Here is a 22,412-nt window from a genome sequence, read left to right as displayed (position 1 = left end):
TAATATTCCAGAGCACCATTTTAAATTTGTTTTACACATTGCTTTACTAATACAATCAACATTTTACTTGGTTTCCTATACAAGGAACTGAAATTGTGCCCCACTTTATCTAAAGATGAAGCTGATAGACTCAGTCTATTCATAGTCTTCAAACTGGGGATGGAGCGAATAGCTAGTTCAAAACTGATCTAGGCACTGGGTAGCTCAGATGAATAGATATCGTTCTTGTACTCAAATAACTCAGCTGTTTCGGAAAGGAAGCACATATGTACAGAAAGAGTTGTAATATGATGCTACGTGTGTTATATGTGCTGTAATAACAGTGTGCAAGAGAAGTGTATAGGATAACAAAGGACAAAACATTTAGCCTCCCTGGGCTCAGAGGTTTAACAAAGGAATGACCTTTGAATGAGGTCTGGAAGGATGAATATGAGATCACAAGGAGGGAAAGAAGGAAAGGTCATTACAGGCAGAAGGAAGCATCTGTGCAAAAGCATGGGGATTAAAATGCTGAAGTGTGTTCGGGCCATGGTGAAAGTTACTTTGAATAGAAAGCAATAGGCAAGGAGACTGGAAAGATAGTCAATGGCAAGCCATTTGAATATATAAAGGCTCTTTATGGCCTGGTGCAATGGCTCATACCTGTAATCCCAGCACTTTGGGAGGCTGAGGGAATTCAAGATCAGCCTGGGCAACATAGAGAAACCCACTCTCTATCAAAAATGTGAAGATTAACTGGGCATGGTGGCATATGGCTGTAGTCCCAGCTACTCAGGAGGCTGAGGCTGGAGCGTGGCTTGAGCCCAGGAGGTGGATGTTGAAGTGAGTCATTTGCGACACTGCACTCCGGTCTGGGTGACAGAAGCACACTCTGTCTCAAATAAATAAATTGATTAACTAAAGGCCATTTATGTCATTCAATGCGGTTTAGATTTCATCTTCTAAGGTACAGTAAGCTACTGAGGGAGATTCCATCTCTTTATGAAAGAAATGGAATTTTAGAATAATTTCCTCAGTTGTTTCAATAGAACAATCTACCTTTGTGGACAAATCACCAATAAATATGTAAATAACAAAAAAGTCTCCAGGTTCAATTTATAGCAAAGACATTTATAATATTTATCACATTATATTAGCCACTTGTCCTCAGTTTTAAAAACTCAATCTAAAATTATCCTGCCCTTTAAAGTCAAAAATCTAACCTTTTCCTTATAAACAAACTACATATATAACAAATACATCTATCGATTCTCCTACCTATCCCAGTGGCAACAAATACGATTTGGAGATGAATAGAAGAAAAGGTCAGACTTTCCCTTAGTATCTCTTGATCACCTTACAGAGCTCAAGTCTATTGAAATTTTATCTTGTATAAAAGAATCTGAGACCTTTCACATGAGAGCTGCCACCATCAAAGCTACCACAAAAGCTGCTGTCAAACACCTTTTTAGGTACCTTTAAGGTACAAGGTCATACCATGTTAAGCAGACCCTCTATACATACATGAGATGACATGCAAAGTATCCTACCCCAGGATAATATGAGATCCTGTGTATATCAGCCGTGAAGAAACTCAAATGTGAAATAATATACTTCTATAACAATTATAATAATTCTAAGCAAAAAAAAAAAATTAAGACTGCAAACCGTATATCTATTCTAACACCAAAAAAAAAAAAAAAAAAAAAAAAAAAGAACAAAGGTAGGGAAGGGAAGAAGGAGCACAACACAAAGATTAATAGAATTAGAAAATGGGATTGATTAAAACCAGATTAGGCCAAGCACTATGGCTCATGCCTATAATCCCAGCACTTTGGGAAGCCAAGGCAGGCAGATCACAAGGTCAGGAGTCCAAGACCAGCCTGGCCAACATAGTGAAACCTTGTCTCTACTAAAAATACAAAAATTAGCCGGGCATGGTGGCACACACCTGTAGTCCTTAGTCCCAGCTACTCAGGAGGCTGAGGCAGGAGAATCGTTTGAACTCAGGAGGCAGAGGTTGTGGTGAGTTGAGATCACACCACTGCACTCCAGCCTGGACAACAGAGCAAGACTCCAATTCAAAAAAAAAAAGAAAAACAGATCAAATACCATCATGTATTTGTCTCCCAGGGGATGATGCAATGGGATAAAATATTTTTATATTTTTCTACTTTGCTTCTTTTTTAATTTTTAAACTTCCGGTAATTAATATAACTCAACCAATGTCATTGTTGAAAAGTTGTATAGTGGTTTCCTAATGAATTTCAGAACAATGAATAAAGTCTAAAGAATATAATATGACATATTTGCAATTATTTCTCCAGGGATTTAGGAAGTAATAAGATTGAAAATCTTCCACCACATGTATTTAAGGACCTGAAGGAGCTGTCACAATTGTAAGACTGATGTTAATTTTGCCACCTCATTTCTTTATTTTTTTATTTTTTAAATTTTGGTAAAATATGCATAATGTAAAATTAGCTATTTTTAAGTGTGTAGGTGAATAGCATTCGCTACATTTATATTGCTGCGCAAACATTACCACCATCTACTCCCAGAATGTTTTCATGTTGCAAAACTGAAACTCTAGCCACGAAACACTAACTTCCCATTCACCTTCCCTCTGTCCCTGGCTACCACCATCCTACGTCCTGTCAGTGTGAATTTGACTGCACTAGATACTCAGAGAAGTGAAATCATGGAATATTTATCTTTTTGTGACTGGGTTATTTTGCTTAGCATACTGTTTTCAAGTTTCATTTCTGTTGTAGCAGAAATGAATTTCCTTCCTTTTTAAGGTTGAACAATATTTCATTGTGTGTATACATTGCAGTGCTTATCTATTCACCCATTAATGGACATTTGAGTTGCTTCCATCTTTTGGCTATTGTGGATAATGTTGCTATGAACATGGGTGTACAAATATCTGTTGATCCTGCTTTCAATTTTTTTTTTTTTTTTTTTTTGAGACAAAGTCTCACTCTGTCACCCAGGCTGGAATGCAGTGCTGTAATCTTGGCTCACTGCACCCTCCACCTCCCAGGTTCAGGCAATTCTCCTGTTTCAGCCTCCCGAGTAGCTGGGATTACAGGCATCCGCCACCATGCCTGGCTAATTTTCGTATTTTTAGTAGAGAGGGGGTTTCACCATGTTGGCCAGGCTGGTCTCAAACTCCTGACCTCAGGTGATCCACCCATCTTGGCCTTCCAAAGTGCTGGGATTGCAGGCATCAGCCACTGTTCCGACCAACCCTGCTTTCAATTTTTAGGTATCTACCCTCAAAAGTAGAATTGCTATTTCATACAACTCTGTCATTTTATTTTTAATGTCTGTTTCATTCTGTTTTCCATAGGAGTTTAACCATTTTACATTACCAGGAGTAGTGCACTAGGGTTTCCATTTCTCCACATCCTTCCCAACACTTGGTATTTTCTGTTTTTTTGATAATAGGTATGCTAACGGATATGAAATGGTAGCTCAGTATGGTTTGTCTGTGGTTCCCAGTGATTAGTGATGTTGAATAACTTTTCATGTGCTTATTGGCCATTGGGCTATCTTCTTGCAGAAAAATCTATCCAAGCTGTTCACTCATTTTTTAATTGGATTGTTCTGGATTTTTGTAGCTGTTAGATTGTTGGAGTTCTTATATATTCTGGATATTAACCTCTTTGCAGATACATGATTTGCAAATATTTTCTCCTTTTGCATGGGCTGCCTTTTCATTCTGTTATAGCATCCTTTGATACACAAAAGTTTTTAATTTTTATGTCATTCAATTTTTTAATTTCTTCTTTTGTTACTTATGCTTTTGGTGTCATACCCAAAATAACACCAAATGTCATTGGTGTCATGTCATAAAGCTTTTCCTGTATGATTTCTTCTAAGAGTCTTACAGATTTTAGCTTTCACATTTATGTCTTAAATCCATTTTGAGTTAACTTATGTACATGGGGTGTAAGACAAGGATCTAACTTCATTCTTTCGTATGTGGATGTCTAGTTTTCTCAACACAATTTATTAAAAAGACTGCTCCTTCCCCATTGAATGTCCTTGGCACCCTTGTTGAAAATCATTTGACTATATATCTGTGGATTTATTCCTGAGCTCTCTATTCTATTCCATTAGTCTGCATGTCTGTATTTCAACCAGCACCACACTGATTCCTGCAGCTTTGTAGTATGTTTTGAAATTAAATATTGTGAAATCTCCAATTTTGTTCTTTTTTCAAGATTGTTTTGGCTAGTTGGGCTCCCTGGGTTTTCCATATGAATTTTAGGATGAATTTTTATATTTCAGCAAAAAAAAGGCAATGGGATTTTGACAAATTGCCTTGAATCTGTAGCTCACTTTGAGAAATATTGACATCTTAATATTAAGTTTCCGAATCTGTGAACATAGCACATCTTTCCTTTCATTGGTGTCTTCCTTATTTTCCTTCAGCAATTTTTTGCAGTTTTTAGGGTATTTATCTTACACCTCTTTGGTTAAGTTTATTTAAGTATATTATTCTTTTGATGCTATTGTAAATGGAATTATTTTCCTAATTTTCTTTTGTGATTCTTCATTGTATATAGAGACACAACTGATTTTTGTGTGTTAATTTTGTATCCAGCAATGTTGATGAATTTATTAGCTCAAGCAGACTTCTTTTTTGATAAATCTTTAGAATATTCTACATATAAGATTACATCATCTGTAAATAGAGAATTTTTTTTCTTCTTTTACAATTTGGGTGCCTGCCTTTTATTTGTTTTTCTTGCCTAATTGTTCTGGTTAGGACTTTCAAAATGATGTTGAATGGAAGAGGTGAAAGCAGGCATCCTTGTCTTGTTCCTGCTCTTAGAGAAAAGCTTTTGGCCTTTCACCATTGAGCGTGGGTTTTCATAAACGTCCTTTGTCATGTGAGATAGTTTCTTTTTATTTCTAGTTTGCTGAGTCTGCTTCATTTTTTTTTATATACAACCCATCTGTCATTGCCATTCTTTAGCTCTTTCCTTCTTTCTGTAACCGAGGCTCCCCCGGCAGTTCCTTCTCTCCCCCTTGTAACTTATAGTCTAACCTTCAGCAAATATTTTTGTTGATTTCTAATTTAGTTTTTGTATAGATGGGAGTCTCATTATGTTGCCCAGGGTGCTCGCATTGAACTTCTAGGCTTAAGCCTTTCTCCCACCTGGGCCTCCCAAAATGCTGGGATTACAGGCATGAGCCACCGCACCCAGCCTAAATATTTTAAAAAGAGAAATTTTCCTGAGAAGTTTCCTTTAATCAATGATTCTTGTTTCAAGGTGTTGTTTTTCAAAGATTCTGAAATTTTTTCCATTTAAATTTAGCTTTCAATTCTCTTTAAGAAGGCAGGTGACTGTAGTCCCAGTGACTCAAGAAGCTGAGGCAGGAGGATCCCTTGAACCCAGGAGTTTGAGTACAGTATGAGCACCATAGCAAGTCCCCATCTCTAAGAAAATAAAATAAAAATAAATTCCCTTTCAGGTCTACTTTTCATTTCATGTTCCACAAATCGCTGGTACAGTATGTCACTCTTAAGATTTATTGTAATAAATATGACATATGATTCCATTAAATCACATTTTGACTAAATGAGATTATTTTATTTCATCTTACTTAAACCACGTCTGAACCTACACAAAATGTGAAGTAGGTGTGGCTCTTTCTGGGCGCCCTACCACTTCTCTGGTGGGTTCCCTTTCTTGACAGTGCTACCTTCATGCCCATGTTTTATTAGCTCTCACTCTATTACTATCATAATCACAGAGTATTTACCACAAGCTGGGCACCGTTCTAAGTGTTTTATCTTAACGAATTCCCTTAAGTGTACAATCAACCCTGTGAGGCCAGTGCTATTGCTATGTCTTTATTTCACTGACAAATAAAAATTATATATATTTATCAGTACAACATGATGTTTTGAAATATGTATACATTGTGGAATGGCTAAATTGGGCTAATTAATATATGCATCATCTCACAAACTTATTTTTTGTGGTGAGAACATTTAACAGCTACTCTCTTAACAATTTTCAAGAATACAGTACATTGTTATTAGCTATAGTCAGCGTGTTACACAATAGATATCTTGGGCATATTCCCCCTTTCTAACTGAAATTTTGTACTTTTGACCAGTATATCCCAGTCCTTCCTCATCTCCCTCTGGTAACCACATTCTATTCTCTACTTCTATGAGTTCAACTTTTTTAGATTCCACGTATAAATGAGATCACGTGGTAATTGTCCTTCTATGCCTGACTTATTTCATGTAGCATAATGTCCTCCAGATTCACTCATGTTGTTGCAAATAATAGGATTTTCTGATTTTTTTAAGGCTGAATAATATTCTGTTGTGTATGTATACATTTTCTCTATTTAACCATCCTTTGCTGGACACTTAGGTGGGATCCATACCTTGGCTATTACAAATAATGCTGCAGTGAACGCGGGAGCACAGAAATCTCTTTAATACACCGAGTTTTTTCTTTTGGATATATATCCAGTAGCGGAATTTCTGGATCATGTGGTAGTTCAATTTCTAATTTTTGAGGAAGCCCCATACTATTTTCCATAATGGCTGTACTAATTTATATTCCCACCGCTAGTATGCAAGGGCAGGCTTTTCTTCAAATCGTCCTCAGCACTTGTTAGCTTTCAACTTTTTGATAAAAATCACTCTAAAAGGTATGAGGTAATATTTCACTGTGGTTTCAGTTTGCATTTCTCTGATGATTAGAAATATTGAAAATTTTTTCATATACCTGTTAGTCATTTGTATGTCATCTTTTGAAAAATGTCAATTCAAGCCCGCTCCCTAATTTTTAACCAGCTTATTTGTTTTCTTACTGAGTTGTTTGAGTTCCTTACATATTTTGGATATTAACCCCTTACCAGATATAAGATTTGCAAATATTGTCCCCCATTACACAGGTTGTCTCTTCACTCTGTTGATTGTTTCCTTGGCCACGCACAGGCTTTTTAGTTTTACGTGATCCCATTCACCCATTTCACTTTTGTTGCCTATATTTTTGGGGCAATATCCAAAAAAATCATCACCCAAGCTAATGTCCTGGGGCTTCCCCCTATGTTGTCCTCCAGGCATTTTATAGTTTTACAATTTAAGTTTTTAATCCTTTATGAGTCATGCTATACTTTTGTTCATAAATATTTAAAAGTAACCCAAAATAAAGAGAATCACTCCATTTACTCATATAGTTTTTGGAAATGACGTATTGCTGCTTTTTTTTTTTTTTAACAGGAACCTTTCCTATAATCCAATCCAGAAAATTCAAGCAAACCAATTTGATTATCTTGTCAAACTCAAGTCTCTGTAAGTACTCACATAGGGGAATAGTTTTAAGATAAAATTGTTTTTTAAATAGTAACAAGGTATATTTTTATATATTGCTTTCAAATCATAAGCTTTATTTCTAGGACATTAGCTCTACAAAAACATATGAGTGTTTACTGGACTATAAACAATTATTAGTTTTATCTTATATATTTGTAAATTAAAAATTAAATGATGATGAATTGTTTTATATTTTTCTATAAGTCACTAGGAGCTTATGTTGATTTGTTTGCTTTGACCCTTCAAAGGCATCTGTGTATATTCATTACTCTCTTAACACTGGGTATTTAATAATTTATTATAAGTATTTTTACCCCAAGATGGAATATTCTAGATTACATAAATCCTTACTTATACCATGCAAACAAAAAGAGACAAAAATTTTATTAGAGATGAAGAATTGCCTTAAAAGATAAACTTCAGGGCTGAGTGCAGTGGCTCACACATGTAATCATAGCACTTTAGGAGTCCAAGGCAGGAGGATTGCTTGAGATCAGAAGTTCAAGACTAGCCTGGGCAACATAGGGAGACCCTATCTCTACAAACAAAAATTAAGATAAGCAAATTAGTTGAGTGTGATGACATGCACCTGTAGTCCCAACTACTTGGGAGGCTGAGGTGGGAACACTGCTTGAGCTGGGAGAGTGAGGCTGCAGTAAGCCACGTTCATACTACCACACTCCAGCCTCGGCACAGATGAAGACCCTGTCTCAAAAAAAAAAAAAAAAAAAAAAAAAGATAAGCTTCAGTTTATTTAATTCAAGTGTTCCCTCAGTAAAATGACATCAGAATAATGATATCAGAAAAAAAATATTAATTAAAAGCTGCTAGGAAATTTTCAAGGATGTAAAACATCTCTGCTATTATAATACGGTCCAAAAGACAATGCCTGTGCATTTATTCCACATATATTTATTGAATAGTTAAAATGCACAAAGCATTGTGCCATAATCTGTGAGGATCTAAAAAAACTCAAATAGAGAAGATAATATGTGTACAAATAACACAATCAGAAGGAGGAGGATTCGGGGAAGTGGGTGAGCTGAGTACAATTATTTTGTTCAGAATAAGTGTTAATTAAAAGCATTTTATTAAATTGTCCTTCATGAAAACTCAATTTATTTTACCATGTATAACTCATGCTCTTTTTATTGATTATTAATTTGATATTTTTAGCAGCCTAGAAGGGATTGAAATTTCAAATATCCAACAAAGGATGTTTAGACCTCTTACGAATCTCTCTCACATGTAAGTAGATATCTTTATTGTTTTTCACCTTGATTTTAATCTTTGTTTCCACCTGTATTATGATAATGCATCCAATCTATTAATATTTTCTACTAACTTGCCTGCTGTAAACTGAATGTTTGTGTTCCTCTAAAATTTATATACTAAAATCCTAATCCCAGTGCAATGGTACAAGGAGGTAGGGTCTTTCGGAGGTGACTAGGTCATGAGGGCAGAACCTTCATGAGTGGGATTAGTCCTTCAGAAAAGAGACTCTGAGCCAGAGGCAGTGGCTCATGGCTGTAATCCCAGCACTTTGGGAGGCCGAGGCAGGTGGATCACCTGAGGTCAAGAGTTCAAGACCAGGCTGGCCAACATGGTGAAACCTCATCTCTACTAAAAATATAGAAATTAGCCATCATGGTGGTGATTTCAGTTACTCAGGAGGCTGAGGCAAGAAAATTGCTTGAGACCAGGAGATGGAGGTTTCAGTGAGCCGAGATCGTGCCATTGCACTTCAGCCTAGGCAACAAAGCAAAATCTCTGTCTCATAAAAGAGAAAAGAGACTCTGGAGACCACCCTTGCCCCTCCGCCTTGTGAAGACAGAGAGAGAAGATGGCCATCTATGAAACATGTGGTCCCCCATCAGACACTGAATCTGCTAGCACCTTGATCTTGGTCTTCCCAGCCTCCAGAACTGTGAGAAATAAACATTCATTATCTAAGCCTAAAAATACTCAGTCTATGGTATGTTTGTTACAGCAACCAAATGGACTGAGACATGTCTAAACAATAATTAACTCTTAAACCTTTGATATTGAGTGAGATTATTTTAGTTTTCCACAGTCTGGTAGACTCTCATAGGAGATTTTTTTAATCTCAGGAAACCTGAGTGTGAGGGGAATTCACTGAGTCTTGTAAGTTCTCCTCTGCTCTAATAACTGCTCACAAATACTGATGTTTGCCTAATGAACTAGCACTTTGTATATATGCTGGATTATTCCATTTTGCATTGCTATAAAGGAATATCTGAGGCTGGATAGTTTATAACAAAAAGTTTATTCTGGCTTACAGTTCTGCAAGTTGTAAGAAAGCATGGCACCAGCATCTAATTTTGGTGAGGTCATCAGGAAAGCTTTTAATTATGGCAGAAGACCAAGAGGGAGTAGGGGTGTCAAATGGCGAGAGAGAGAGCCAGAGAAAGAAGAGGAGGTGCCAGCTCTTTTTACCAATTGGATCTCATGTGAAATAATAGAAGGAGAACTCACTTATTACTGCAGGAAGGAGTAGTAAGCCATTCATGAGGGATCTACCCCATGACCCAAACACCCTACTGGGCCCTGCCGTCAACATTGGGAATCAACTTTTGATATGAGATTTGGAGTAGACAAATATCCAAACTATAGCACAGGGTACAAGTGCTACCAGATGAAGAAGAAAGAATTTACATAAGCAATAAAAAATTATTATAAATAAATCATTGCTCCAAATGAAGGAAGTTAGGAAGAAATCTTCCTCAATTTCCCTGTGTCAGGGCATGATTGGAGCAAGTGTGCATAGATGAAATGGTAAACTTTGAAAAATCTTTAATTCAAAGAATATGTCTGGTTGTACTTGTGATTACCTGCTTTAGAAGCATTTTTTTAAATTGAATGTAATTTTATAGTAGTTATTAGAATGATCCATGCCATGGAAATTAATCTTCAATAATTTAGAAAATGTCATCAGCTATCATCAACTCAGTAATCTTGCTTGCATTTTAAATCTGACACAGAATCTTGCTTTTGAATCTCATGAAGATTGCTTAATAAAAGATTCCTTGCTTGTATACAACATAAAGCAATCTGACTAAATTAAACAGAGCAGAATTTATTGGAAGAAAATGGTATAACACAAAATCTGAGGAACAATTTATAGTCACTGGAATTATCCATCCAAGTGTCATTCAGTCAGATTCAGAGTTCCAGGAGAGAGAATCTAGTTGATCATTCCTAGGGCATTTACCTACTTGGGGCTAGGGATTGCCTCCACTGAAGGTCCCACCATAAGTTATCAAAAAGGGAGAAATAATTCTCTCAAATGAAATCAGAGCAATATTATCAGAAGAGTGACTGAGTGCTGGGCAGCCAAAGTAGCCAACAAAGAGTTACTATAATTTGTTGATAAAAGCAAAACTTCAGCCTAAGACACATAAAACAAAGTAAAATAGCAGTCAACACTCCTTCCTTCCTCATGTTCTGCTCTCCTGTCCTTCATGGTTTACAGAATAAATGGATAGAAACAAATAGAAATATCAGCAATTGACCTTGAACTTGATAGGACAAATTGTAATCATCAAGCTTTTATCCTTTCTTACTTTAGTTCTTTACACTCTAAAGACCATTTCTATTTTTGGCCAAATCACATGGCTTTATAGGCAAATAGAGTTAATTTGAAGCTCAGTTTGCATATTTAGTAAAACATTTTCTAGCAAATAACTTGCCTCCATTGAAAATTCATCTCCTCCTATAATGATGCTAATACCTACCTCATGGAATTCATTTGAGAATTTATTTCTAATACCTAGGAAATGCTCAATAAAAGATGTTGGTGGTAACACAGTCATAATTATTAATTATCCACATGGTATATTTATCAATAACAGATGTCTGTTAATGAAAGAAGATACTCAACAAATATTTATCGTACCCTTTGTTATGTACCAAAATCTAATGTGAGAGATAGGCATGTTAGCAAGTAGTTACAGATAACATAACTTCTTTTTTTTTCTTTTACTGTGGCACTTTCATGTTTAAAATATTTAACATTATTTTGTTATTTTTTATCAATTGACAAATAATAATTGCACATCTTCACGGGGTACATAGTGATGTTTTGGTACATACAATGTCCAGTGATCACATCAGGATAAAGGATAATTAGCATATCCATCATCTCAAACATTTATCATTTCTTTGTGTTTAGAACACTGAATATCCTCCTCTTAACTATTTGAAACCATCATTATTGTTTACTATAGACATCCTACCATGGTATAGAAGATGAGAACTTAATCTCCTTTCTAGTTGTAATTTTGAATTGTTTAACAAATCTCTCTCTGTGTCTTCCTTCTCCTTACCTTCCCCAGCCTGTAGTATCCTCTGTTCTACTTTTACTTCTGTACCATCAACTTTTTTTAGCTTCCATATATGAGTGAGAAGAACATGAGGTGTTCAACATTATTCCTGGCTTATTCCGCTTAATGTAATGTCCTCCATTCCCTCCTTGTTGCCTCAATGACAGAATTTCATTCTTTTTTTATAGCTGAATATTCCACTGTGTATAGCTACCACATTTTTTTATCCATTCATCTGTTCATCAACACCTAGGTTGACTCCATATCTTGGCTATTGTGAATAGTGCTGAAGAAGCATTGTTTGGGGGTAATACCCAAGGTTCCTCATCTCACTCAAAGAAAACTAAGGACATGGACACACAAGGAGTGAGATTAAGAGGGGTGGTTTAATAAGCGAGAGAAAGAGAAAAGCTCTCTCTCCTGCAGAGTGAGAGGGACTCCTGAATAGGTCTTCCAGTTCTGTGGTGAAATGCACAGGGGTGGTGGGGGCGGTGTTGTTTACACTAGCTCGAGGAGGTGTTTGATTTACATAGGGCCCAAAAGATTGGTTGGACCAAGTGTGTCATTTGCGCAGCATGGGAAGAAGCTGACTGCCCCACCCTAATCTTTTATTATGTAGATGGTCTCTCTCTGGCTGCCACCATGTTGCCTGTTTCTTTACTGTACTCATGGTTGACAAAGAAAAGGGAAGATGAAACCTCCATGTTGAACATGCTTGGCCCCCAGGTAGTTTTTTCCTATTGGCACAGCTGCCAGCACTCACCTGTGCAAGCTTCTAACTTGCTTTTCTATGTCTGCGGCTTGATTTTTCAAGCTGCTCTTTGTTAGAAAAGAAATTATTTGGGGGCTGCTTTTTATTAAAATGGAAAGCTTACCGAGGACTCTCTTACCCTCACTAACTGCCTGAATACTTTCTTTTTAACCCCTGTATCAGTGCTGCAATAAACATGGGGATGCAGATACCTCTTTGATATGATCTTTTTTCTTTGAATAGATTCCCAGGTGTGGGAATTGCTGGATCATACGCTAGTTCTCTTTGTAGTTTTCTGAGGAATCCCTATACTATTCTTCATAGTGCCTATGCTAATTTGCATTCCTGTCAATAAGAGTTCCCTTTTCTCCAGATTCTCACTAGACTAGCATTTGTTACTTTTTGGTCATTTTGATAATAGCCATCCATCCAACACTGGAGTAAGATGATATCTCACTGTGGTTCTGATTTGCATTTCCTTGATCATCAGTAATGTTGAACATTTTTTCAAATATGGGTTGTCCATTTGTATGTCTTCCTTTGAGAAATATCTGTTCAGATCATTTGCCTATTTTTTAATGAGACATTTTTCTTTATTTTTTTTTTCTTTTCCGTTTTTCTTTTTTTGGTGTTAAAATAACATCATAACCTTAATAACAAAAAAGCTGCTGAAGCACAAAAGAGAAAACACTTAACTGTTCCCCTGAGGGTTAAAAAGCAATCATTTACAGCAACAATAGGAGCTGTGTAACTGCATTTACATATACTAAACATTGAAAGTACAGTAAAGGTTTCTCTGGAGGGATTCATTCCGTTGATCACATTAACAATTTGTATTCTAAGACATGTCTAACTCTTGTTATATTCATTAGGCCTATTTGCTACACTCAACCACACATTCTTTAGCAGTGAAAACAAGCTAATGATAATTAGATGTAAGTTGAAAGTTTCAGAATCCCTAATGTTTTAGTCCTCTCAGTTTCATCTTAAGACATTTTCTTTCTACCGATAAAATGTAGGAAGTAAATATGAATGTATGATGACACTGACTTAAATGGAAAATCTTATTTTACCTTCTCTTTGTATACCAGATATTTTAAGAAATTCCAGTACTGTGGGTATGCACCACATGTTCGCAGCTGTAAACCAAACACTGATGGAATTTCATCTCTAGAGAATCTCTTGGCAAGCATTATTCAGAGAGTATTTGTCTGGGTTGTATCTGCAGTTACCTGCTTTGGAAACATTTTTGTAATTTGCATGCGACTTTATATCAGGTCTGAGAACAAGCTGCATGCCATGTCAATCATTTCTCTCTGCTGTGAGTATTTCCTGGTTCAAGGGGAATTGTAGTTTTGAAATATACAAAAGCATTATTGTTAGAAAATAAGTTGCGTGAGTGGTAGAATTATAGAATTTTACATTTTTCTCCTTTTTGCTTGTATGCTGGTTTCACATTTTCTACAAAGAAAATAGAATTACTTTAGCAATAAGAAAAAAATATGTTCTTTTAAACTAGGAAATTTAATCACCTTACATGAATTAATGAAGCTCTCGTTTATTAGTTGTCTCTCATACAGTGGCTCCGAAGACACAATATTTTTTTGAAACATCTAAAATCTTTTACTACAAATAAAATTGCAACCTTCTATGGTCATAATTTTATATGCACACCTGTACTTACTTTTTTATTTGTGTGTCCAGTTCACAGATATTGACTTAACAGCTACATGTTTTCCTGATCTCTGGGCTACTAGAAGTTTTTTCCACTCAAACTAAGATATGTAAATAAGAAAATGTTTTTAGGGAGTATTCATTTTTTTAAAAAGTTGTTGCAATGTCATGGCAAGGGTATTATGTTAAATGAATACTGCAAAGAAAAGTAAGGAAGAAATCAGTCCTCAGGATGTTTGTAGTCTAGGTCAAGTGACCTAAAATTTATCCATGATCCCTTAAGCAAGCAAAGCATCAATCTACATGAGGTTCTGCTTTTGTCTGTGTGCTGCCCGCAAGTACTGTCCCCATCCTTATTCAAAGTCTAATGTCTAATTGGTTTTTTTTTAACTGCAAGCTATGTAAGAAACAGAACTCAAAAGTCGTTTAATATTGCTGGCTACGAAATTTTTAGTAAGTTCAATTTGTCTGGTGAAGCCTAAACTATAACTTCAGTGTTAAAGGCTTAGGGTCAGCCTTATGGTTTATATATACAGTGATGTGATTTTAGGGATTTCGTGTGAATGCTTGCGCAGTCCAAAAATCTCACCCTCTTTCTGGTATGTAACATTTGCTTAAAAAGAAATATGCCAAGTAGTGTAAGAGAGCTAATTTCTGGGATTGGAGAGCCTAAAACGAGACAGAAAAAGACAGAAAAATTGAAAGAGAGAACAGCTTTGCTTAGACCAACTCTGGTAAGTAATTTAAGCCCCTTAAAACTATACTGACTGCAAAGCAGTTCATAATTATTCATATCTCTTAAATTATAGGCTTCAAAATTCAGTCTTTACTCTACCACAGGAACTTGGGAATTACTTTCTCTGAGATTTTATATGATGCCCTGAGCTTGTTGAGTTGGGAGAATTTCAGTGGAAGAGCTGAACCGAATAATGCCATCCTCATCTAGGTCCCTAATTGAATGCTCAACATGATTGCATTTTGTTCATTTATTCAGTGAACACTTCTACCTGATGGGTCTAGAGCAGAGAATCCAATAGACAAGATCTCTGCTCTTAAAGACTCGCACTTTAAAGGAAAATGAAGAAATGATTACACAATTAACTCTAGAGAGTGCTATGAGAGTGGTTAACAAAGAGAGTCTATGAATAGATCCTAAACTGTAAATGGATTCTTAGCAGAGTAAAAATTCCCTTTTTCTAAGATAGAAGAAAGTTGCCTGTTTTTTCTAGCATTAAAAGTATTATGGCGTATTGATGATTTAATGATACCTATTTATTTCTCTAAATTTGTGAAACTGTGACTCCTCTAGGTGCCGACTGCTTAATGGGAATCTATTTATTCGTGATCGGAGGCTTTGACCTAAAGTTTCGTGGAGAATACAATAAGCATGCGCAGCTGTGGATGGAGAGTACTCATTGTCAGCTTGTAGGATCTTTGGCCATTCTGTCCACAGAAGTATCTGTTTTACTGTTAACATTTCTGACATTGGAAAAATACATCTGCATTGTCTATCCTTTTAGATGTTTAAGACCTGGAAAATCCAGAACAATTACAGTTCTGATTCTCATTTGGATTATTGGGTTTATAGTGGCTATCATTCCACTGAGCAATAAGGAATTTTTCAAAAACTACTATGGCACCAATGGAGTATGCTTCCCTCTGCATTCGGAACATACAGAAAGTATTGGAGGCCAGATTTATTCAGTGGCAATTTTTCTTGGTAAGAAACTCTAAGAAATCAATGTTCACATGTTTTTATTTCTAATCGTGCAACCAGTTTTTATTAGTAAGAATGAGGGTGAATTCTATCAGAATCCCCAGCAAGGATTTTTCTCCCCAAATTATATTCTTATTATATAAATTCCAACTTGATGCAGATTCATAAAAGACACCACACACCTGTATTTCATGTATTCACCCTAAACATGCTAAGCAACATGTATTTTGGCTCTTTGCTTTATAATATGAAGATAATGGTATTTATTATCTTCTCAAATTTATGTTTGTCGCCACAAACTTCTTTGGCTTACAGGTATACATACAACTGTTCTAAATCAGCAACGTAAAAATATTCTCAGAGTACAGCAAAAAGTAACTGAATTAGAAAAAAAAAAATCACTAGGCCAGACACGAAATGGCTCGTGCCTATAATCTCAGTGCTTTGGGAGGCCAAGGTGGGAGAATCACTTGAGGCCAGGAGTTTGAGACCAACATGGGCAACATAGCAAGACTCCATCTCTACATTTTTTTTTTTAATTAACTGGTGTGATGGCATGCATCTGTAGTCCCAGCTACTTGGGAGGCTGAGGCAGGAGGATTGCTTGAGCCCAGGAGTTTGAGGCTACAGGGAGCTACGATTGAACCACTGTACTTCAGTCAGCAACAGAGCAAGAACTCATCTCTAAAAAAATTAAAAAATTTAAAACCCAAGATATTTACTGAATCATTGTAGTTTCATTTCAATATCTCATTTTAAAATTAAACATTTTGTCATTCTTCATTACTTCCACAAAAGTTCATCCTAAAACAATTCATGATTTTTGTGGACTTTAGTTCTTCTTTATGAAGAAAAAAAACCCCACACATTATAGTCTTTGCATTTTTCGTAATAACACCTAAAGGTATGTTTTATTTATGTTTGTTTGTTTTGAAAAATGTTCCTATGCATTAATAATACTGTTTGTATTCCAAATAGGTATTAATTTGGCTGCATTTATCGTCATAATTTTTTCCTATGCAAGCATGTTTTATAGTGTTCGTCAAAGTACCATAACAGCAACTGAAATACGGAATCAAGTTAAAAAAGAGATGATCCTTGCCAAACGGTTTTTCTTTATAGTGTTTACTGATGCATTATGCTGGATACCCGTTTTTGTTCTGAAATTTCTTTCACTGCTTCAGGTAGAAATACCAGGTACAGTATTTTTTTCTCTCTCCTTAAAGAAATAATAAATCTGTTTGTGCAGTATTCTTTTAAGGAAGACAATTAAAATTCTTAACACTAAACAATTTAAAGAATTGTATATCAGAGCTGGGCACAGTGGCTCATTCCTGTAATCCCAGTACTCTAGGAAGCCAAGACGGGCCAATCACTTGAAGTCAGGAGCTTGAGACCAGCCTAGCCAACATGGGGAAACACCATCTCTACTACAAATACAAAAATTAGCTGGGCATGGTGGTACACCACTGTAGTTCCAGCTACTCAGGAGGCTGAGGCACAAGAATCACTTGAACCCAGGAGACAGAGGTTGCAGTGAGCCGAGATCATGCTACTGCACTCCAGCCTGGTGACAGAGCCAAAAAAAAAAAAGAAGAAGAAGAAAATTGTAAGTCAGAGTTATAGGTACTTTTGGCTCTGCCAATGGCTCAATACCTATATAGGTATTGAGCTATTATAGGTATATAATAGTATATAAGAGGTATATTATAGGTATATAATAGCTCAATACCTATAATACCTCAATATAATATGTACTGGGGAAGAATTGTTTGTTTTTTCCATAAATGCCTAATAATGCAATTACTATTGGAACAAAGGAGTAATGAGTGACCAAAATAAATTACACACAGTGTTGAAATTCTGATAATCACAGGCTTAAGATGACTAGAAAGGAAAAACAGGCCGAAACAATGTTCAAATAATCACTGCATTTTTTTCAGAATGTAAGAAAATTTTCTTTCTATAATGCATGCAATTTAGAGAACAACATGGCAGATTGTCAGAGATAATAGAAGCAAACATTCTTGGCATTTAAAAATCATGTAGGTTGGCGTGGTGGCTCATGCGTGTAATGTAGCACTTTGGGAGGTAGATGTGGGAGGATCACTTGAGCCCAGGAGTTCGAAGCTGCAGTGAGCCACAATTGCACCACTGCACTCAGCCTGAGTGGTAGGGCAAGATCCTATCCCGAAAAAATAAATAAATAAAAATAAGAAAGAAAAAATAAACAATGTACATTACATCCATTAGGATGACTACTATTTTTAAAAAACACACATACAAAAAGACAAGTGTTGGTAAAAAATGTGGAAAAATGGAACCCTTGTGAATTGCTGGTAAGAAAACAAAATGGTACAGCTGCTATGAAAGACAATATGGCAGTTCCTCAAACATTTAAACATAGAGTTACCATACAATGTGGAAATTCTCCTACTAAGAAAAAAAAGAACAACTGAAAGCAGGGACTCAAACAGATATTTGTACACCCATGTTCACAGCAGCATTATTCATACTAGCCAAAAGGCAGAAGCAACACAAATGTCCACAGATTGGTAAGTGGATAAACAAAATGTGGTACATACACACAGTGGATTAGTATTCAGTCTTATAAAGTAAGAAAATTCTGACAAATGCTGCACTATAGATGAATCTTGAAGATATTATGCTAAGTGAAGTAAGTTAAACACAAAAGGACAAATATTTTATTTCACTTACATGATGTTCCTGGTATAGTCAGATTCGTAGAACATAGAATGGTGTTTTCTAGGGGTTGAGGGAAGGGGAAATGGAGAGTGATTGTTTAATAGGCATAGAGTTTCAGTTTGGGAGATGAAATCATTCTGGAAATGGATGGTGGTTATGGTACAACGATGTGAACGTACTTAATGCCACTGAGCTGTCCGCTTAAAAATGCTTACATGGTAAATTTTATGTTATGCATATTTTACCACAATGAAAAATGAAATGTGCATATATCCTATTAAATATATATATGTGTGTGTGTGTGTGTATGTGTGTGTATATATATATATATATATATATATATATAATGCAGTTTATAATCACATTTTAAAAATTTGTATGTAGGGGGGCCCAGTGGATCATGCCTGAAATCCCAGCACTTTGGGAGGCTGAGGTGGGTGGATCACTTGAGGTCAGGAATGTAAGACCTGCCTGGCGCGAACATGGTGAAACCCCATCTCTACTAAAAAATACAAAAATGTAGCTGGGCGTGATGGCATGCACTTGTAGTCCCAGCTACTCGGGAGGCTGAAGCATGAGAATGCTTGAAGCTGGGAGGCAGAGGCGGCAGTGAGTGGAGATCACGCCACCACTGCACTACATACAACCTGGGCAATAGAGCGAGACTCTGCTCAGGAAAAAAAAGAAAAAAAAGTTGTATGTATTAATACATAATTTTAATTGTGTTCTATATCATGGACGATGGTGATAGTATCTTACATTTTATGAACAACAAAAAGAAGGCCGAGGTGAGAGGACTGCTTGAACCCAGGAGCTTGAGACCAGCCTGGACAACATAGGGAAATCCTGAGACCCCAACTCTTCAAAAAATAAAAATTAGCCAGGCATGGTGGCACACGCCTGTGGTCCCAGCTACTGAAGAGGCTGAGGTGCATTTGGGCCCAGGAGGCCGAGACTGCAGTGAGCCATGTTCACACCACTGCACTCCAGCCCTGTCTCAAAAACAAAAACAAAAAGCAAAGAGTGATGACAGCACCAATTAAATTATAATAAAAAGCAGAGTATTTTGTTATTAGTATATATACTAGCGTGATTTTTAAGACGAGCTTAGCCAAAAGTATTTTTACAGAAATAAATATCTGGTCAAAAGCCCAAAAAATGCACACTTAGTTTTAAAATCAAATGGCAGAAAAGAAATGTATTAAAGAAAAGCTTACATATTCTGACAAATGCTATACACTTTATTAAAACACCTTTCAAGTGTTGTAATTATTATACACTTAAATTTATGACTTAAATGCTAAACAATATGGTTTTTCCAAAAATATAATCATAATATGTAATCACTTAGTGAAAAATATTTCTACCTAAAGGAATATTTTGGTTGATATTCAAGAAGAGCTACTGAGCAAAGAATGCCATTCTTTTTCAGCACTAGAATTTCCTTCACACACTGGCACTCTGGAAAAACATCTGGAAACAAATATAGACTTGGTATTTAATTATGTGACATCAAAGGAAAAAAATTAGAACTCAAAAAAAGGGTGGAAAGAAAGAAACAAGGAAGTTGGGTTTTTATACCTTATAAAGATCTATAAACCCTAAAGCTATTTGATTTTTCTTTTCTAGGTACCATTACCTCTTGGGTGGTGATTTTTATTCTGCCCATCAACAGTGCTTTGAACCCAATTCTCTATACTCTGACCACAAGACCATTCAAAGAAATGATTCATCAGTTTTGGTATAACTACAGACGAAGAAGGTCTAGGGACAGCAAAGTTCAGAAAACATATGCTCCATCATTCATCTGGGTGGAAATGTGGCCACTGCAGGAGATGCCACCTGAGTTAATGAAGCCGGCCGTTTTCACAAGATCCCTGTGAAATGTCACGGATTTCTCAATCAACTAGACTCAGTTCCTATTCATGACTGACTCTGAAACTCATTTCTTCACAGAGAATACTGTGGGGGTGCTTCATGAGGGATTTACTGGTATGAATTAAATACCAGAAAATTAGTAATTTATAATAATGGCTAAGATAAATTAGTTTACAAGGACATGAGGAAAAATAAAAATGACTAATGCTATTACAAAGGGAAGTAATTATAACAATAATTTATATATATGTACATATTTTGCATAAGAAATTAAGAGAAATCTACTTCAGTAACATTCATTCATTTTTCTAACATTTGCTGAGTACCCACTACTATGTGCATAGCATTGCAACACATTCCTGGAAGTAGACAGTGCAGAACGTTTTCAATCTGTACATTGTATTTAATTACAAAAGACTATACAAAGTCCATCTGCAGTTCCTAATTTGAAGTAGAGCTTTGCCTGTCATGTGCATCAGCAAGAATCATAGGCACTTTTAAATAAAGGTTTAAAGTTTTGGAATACTCATTGTATTCCAAAATACATAGAAAATGTCTGACTGTTGGCAAAATATATTCTGTTTTAAGAATCCATCTTATCTCTCCTTAAGTCTCCACTTGAGAGCCAACACAACATATTTATTACTATGAAAAAATATGCTTTGCTAGAAACTCACAACCAGTGCTTCTTTTGTCACTTCCTGACCAGTTTTCTCTTTGCTTTAAATGAACACCATCACATAGGATTGGAATAGGAGCGTGTGAGTATTGCAAAGAAGTGGATCAGAAAAGCTAGAAGGAGGACAAACATTTAGACCCGTGGAAACTCCTGAAATACATCCTCGTATTGTCAGTTAACTGATTTTCTACAAGGATGCCAAGATGAATATAAAAAGGCTTTTCAACAAACCGTGCTGTTTTAAAACATACTTCAGTAGTTGCACTCACCCACTTTAGGTGAGTGAATGTATGGTGTGCGCAATCTCTCAATAAAGCAGTTAAAAGGAAAAAGAGCTAGAATGCACTGATTCAGGAACTTAATAGCAGGAAGGAAAAGTCTGTATGTACCTAGTGTCTAGTCTCTGAGTTATTAGAATTTTTGCTTTCAGAATTTGAAAACTTTAAGCAGGAGAAGAAAATGTTTTCAGATAGTTTCAAATACACCAGAAATGTGTGAAACACAAAAATACTGGAATCAAACCGTAATGTACTTATCGAATATATAATTGTCTAGATTTATTTTGAAAATAAATTATCGGAAATTTAAATCTATTAAAAATGGATTGCTTTGGGGTTTTTTCTTGCTTACTTGGAATAATCTCAGTAAGTTTCCCACATGAAGAACATAGTATAATTTCAATATAACTCAGAACACAATAGAAAACTATAGTTCTACTTATAATATTCGATAATATAACTACTGATAGTTCTATAATAAATAAAATAGCCAAGGGCAGTGGCATGAAACTATTCCCAGCTACATGAGAGGCTGTGTCCAATCTGGGCAACATAGAGAGACACTGTCTCTAAAATATAAATAAATAAATACAATAGGCTACAATTTTTAAATTTTAAAATAGCCTACAAAAAGTAAATAATAAAAAAGCTTATAAACAATGAAAACAGTCCAAGTGTAGTGACTCACACCTATCAACTCAGTGCTTTGAGAGGCCAAGGCAGGAAGATCATTGAGGCCAGGAGTTCAAGACCAGCTTAAGCAACAGTGAGACCCACATCTCTACAAGAAATTAAAAAATTAATTAGCTGGGCATGGTGGCACATGCCTGTCGCGCTAGTTACTAGGGAGACTGAGGTGGAAGGACTGCCTGAGCCCAGGAGCTGGAGGCTGCAGTGTGCTGTGATTGTGCCACTGCACTCCAGCTTGGGCGACATAACCAGACCCTATCTCTAAAGAAATTTTTATTTATTTTTTATTATTATTATTTTTTGGAGACAGTCTTGCTCTGTTGCCCAGGCTGGAATACAGTGGCATGATCTCAGTCATTG

The 22,412-nt window shown here is 36.0% G+C and overlaps 1 protein-coding gene across 1 annotated transcript in view; it reads left to right on the top strand.

The window, feature by feature from the left end:
• Positions 1-21,762, top strand: part of RXFP1 (relaxin family peptide receptor 1) — a 138,005-nt gene extending 116,243 nt beyond the window's left edge. The window contains 8 exon segments of the mRNA XM_039479185.2: positions 2,307-2,378; positions 7,244-7,315; positions 8,513-8,584; positions 13,522-13,751; positions 15,414-15,824; positions 16,800-17,018; positions 20,157-20,401; positions 20,403-21,762. Of these exon segments, the coding sequence (XP_039335119.1) occupies positions 2,307-2,378; positions 7,244-7,315; positions 8,513-8,584; positions 13,522-13,751; positions 15,414-15,824; positions 16,800-17,018; positions 20,157-20,401; positions 20,403-20,456 (1,375 nt within the window). The 3' untranslated portion in view covers positions 20,457-21,762.
• The last annotated feature ends 650 nt before the right edge of the window (positions 21,763-22,412 follow it).

Source organism: Saimiri boliviensis, chromosome 3, assembly GCF_048565385.1.
Source record: "Saimiri boliviensis isolate mSaiBol1 chromosome 3, mSaiBol1.pri, whole genome shotgun sequence".
Classification (NCBI taxonomy): domain Eukaryota; kingdom Metazoa; phylum Chordata; class Mammalia; order Primates; family Cebidae; genus Saimiri; species Saimiri boliviensis.
The sequence above is the reverse complement of the archived record's forward strand: the minus strand, read 5'-3'. Positions and strand labels throughout refer to the sequence as shown.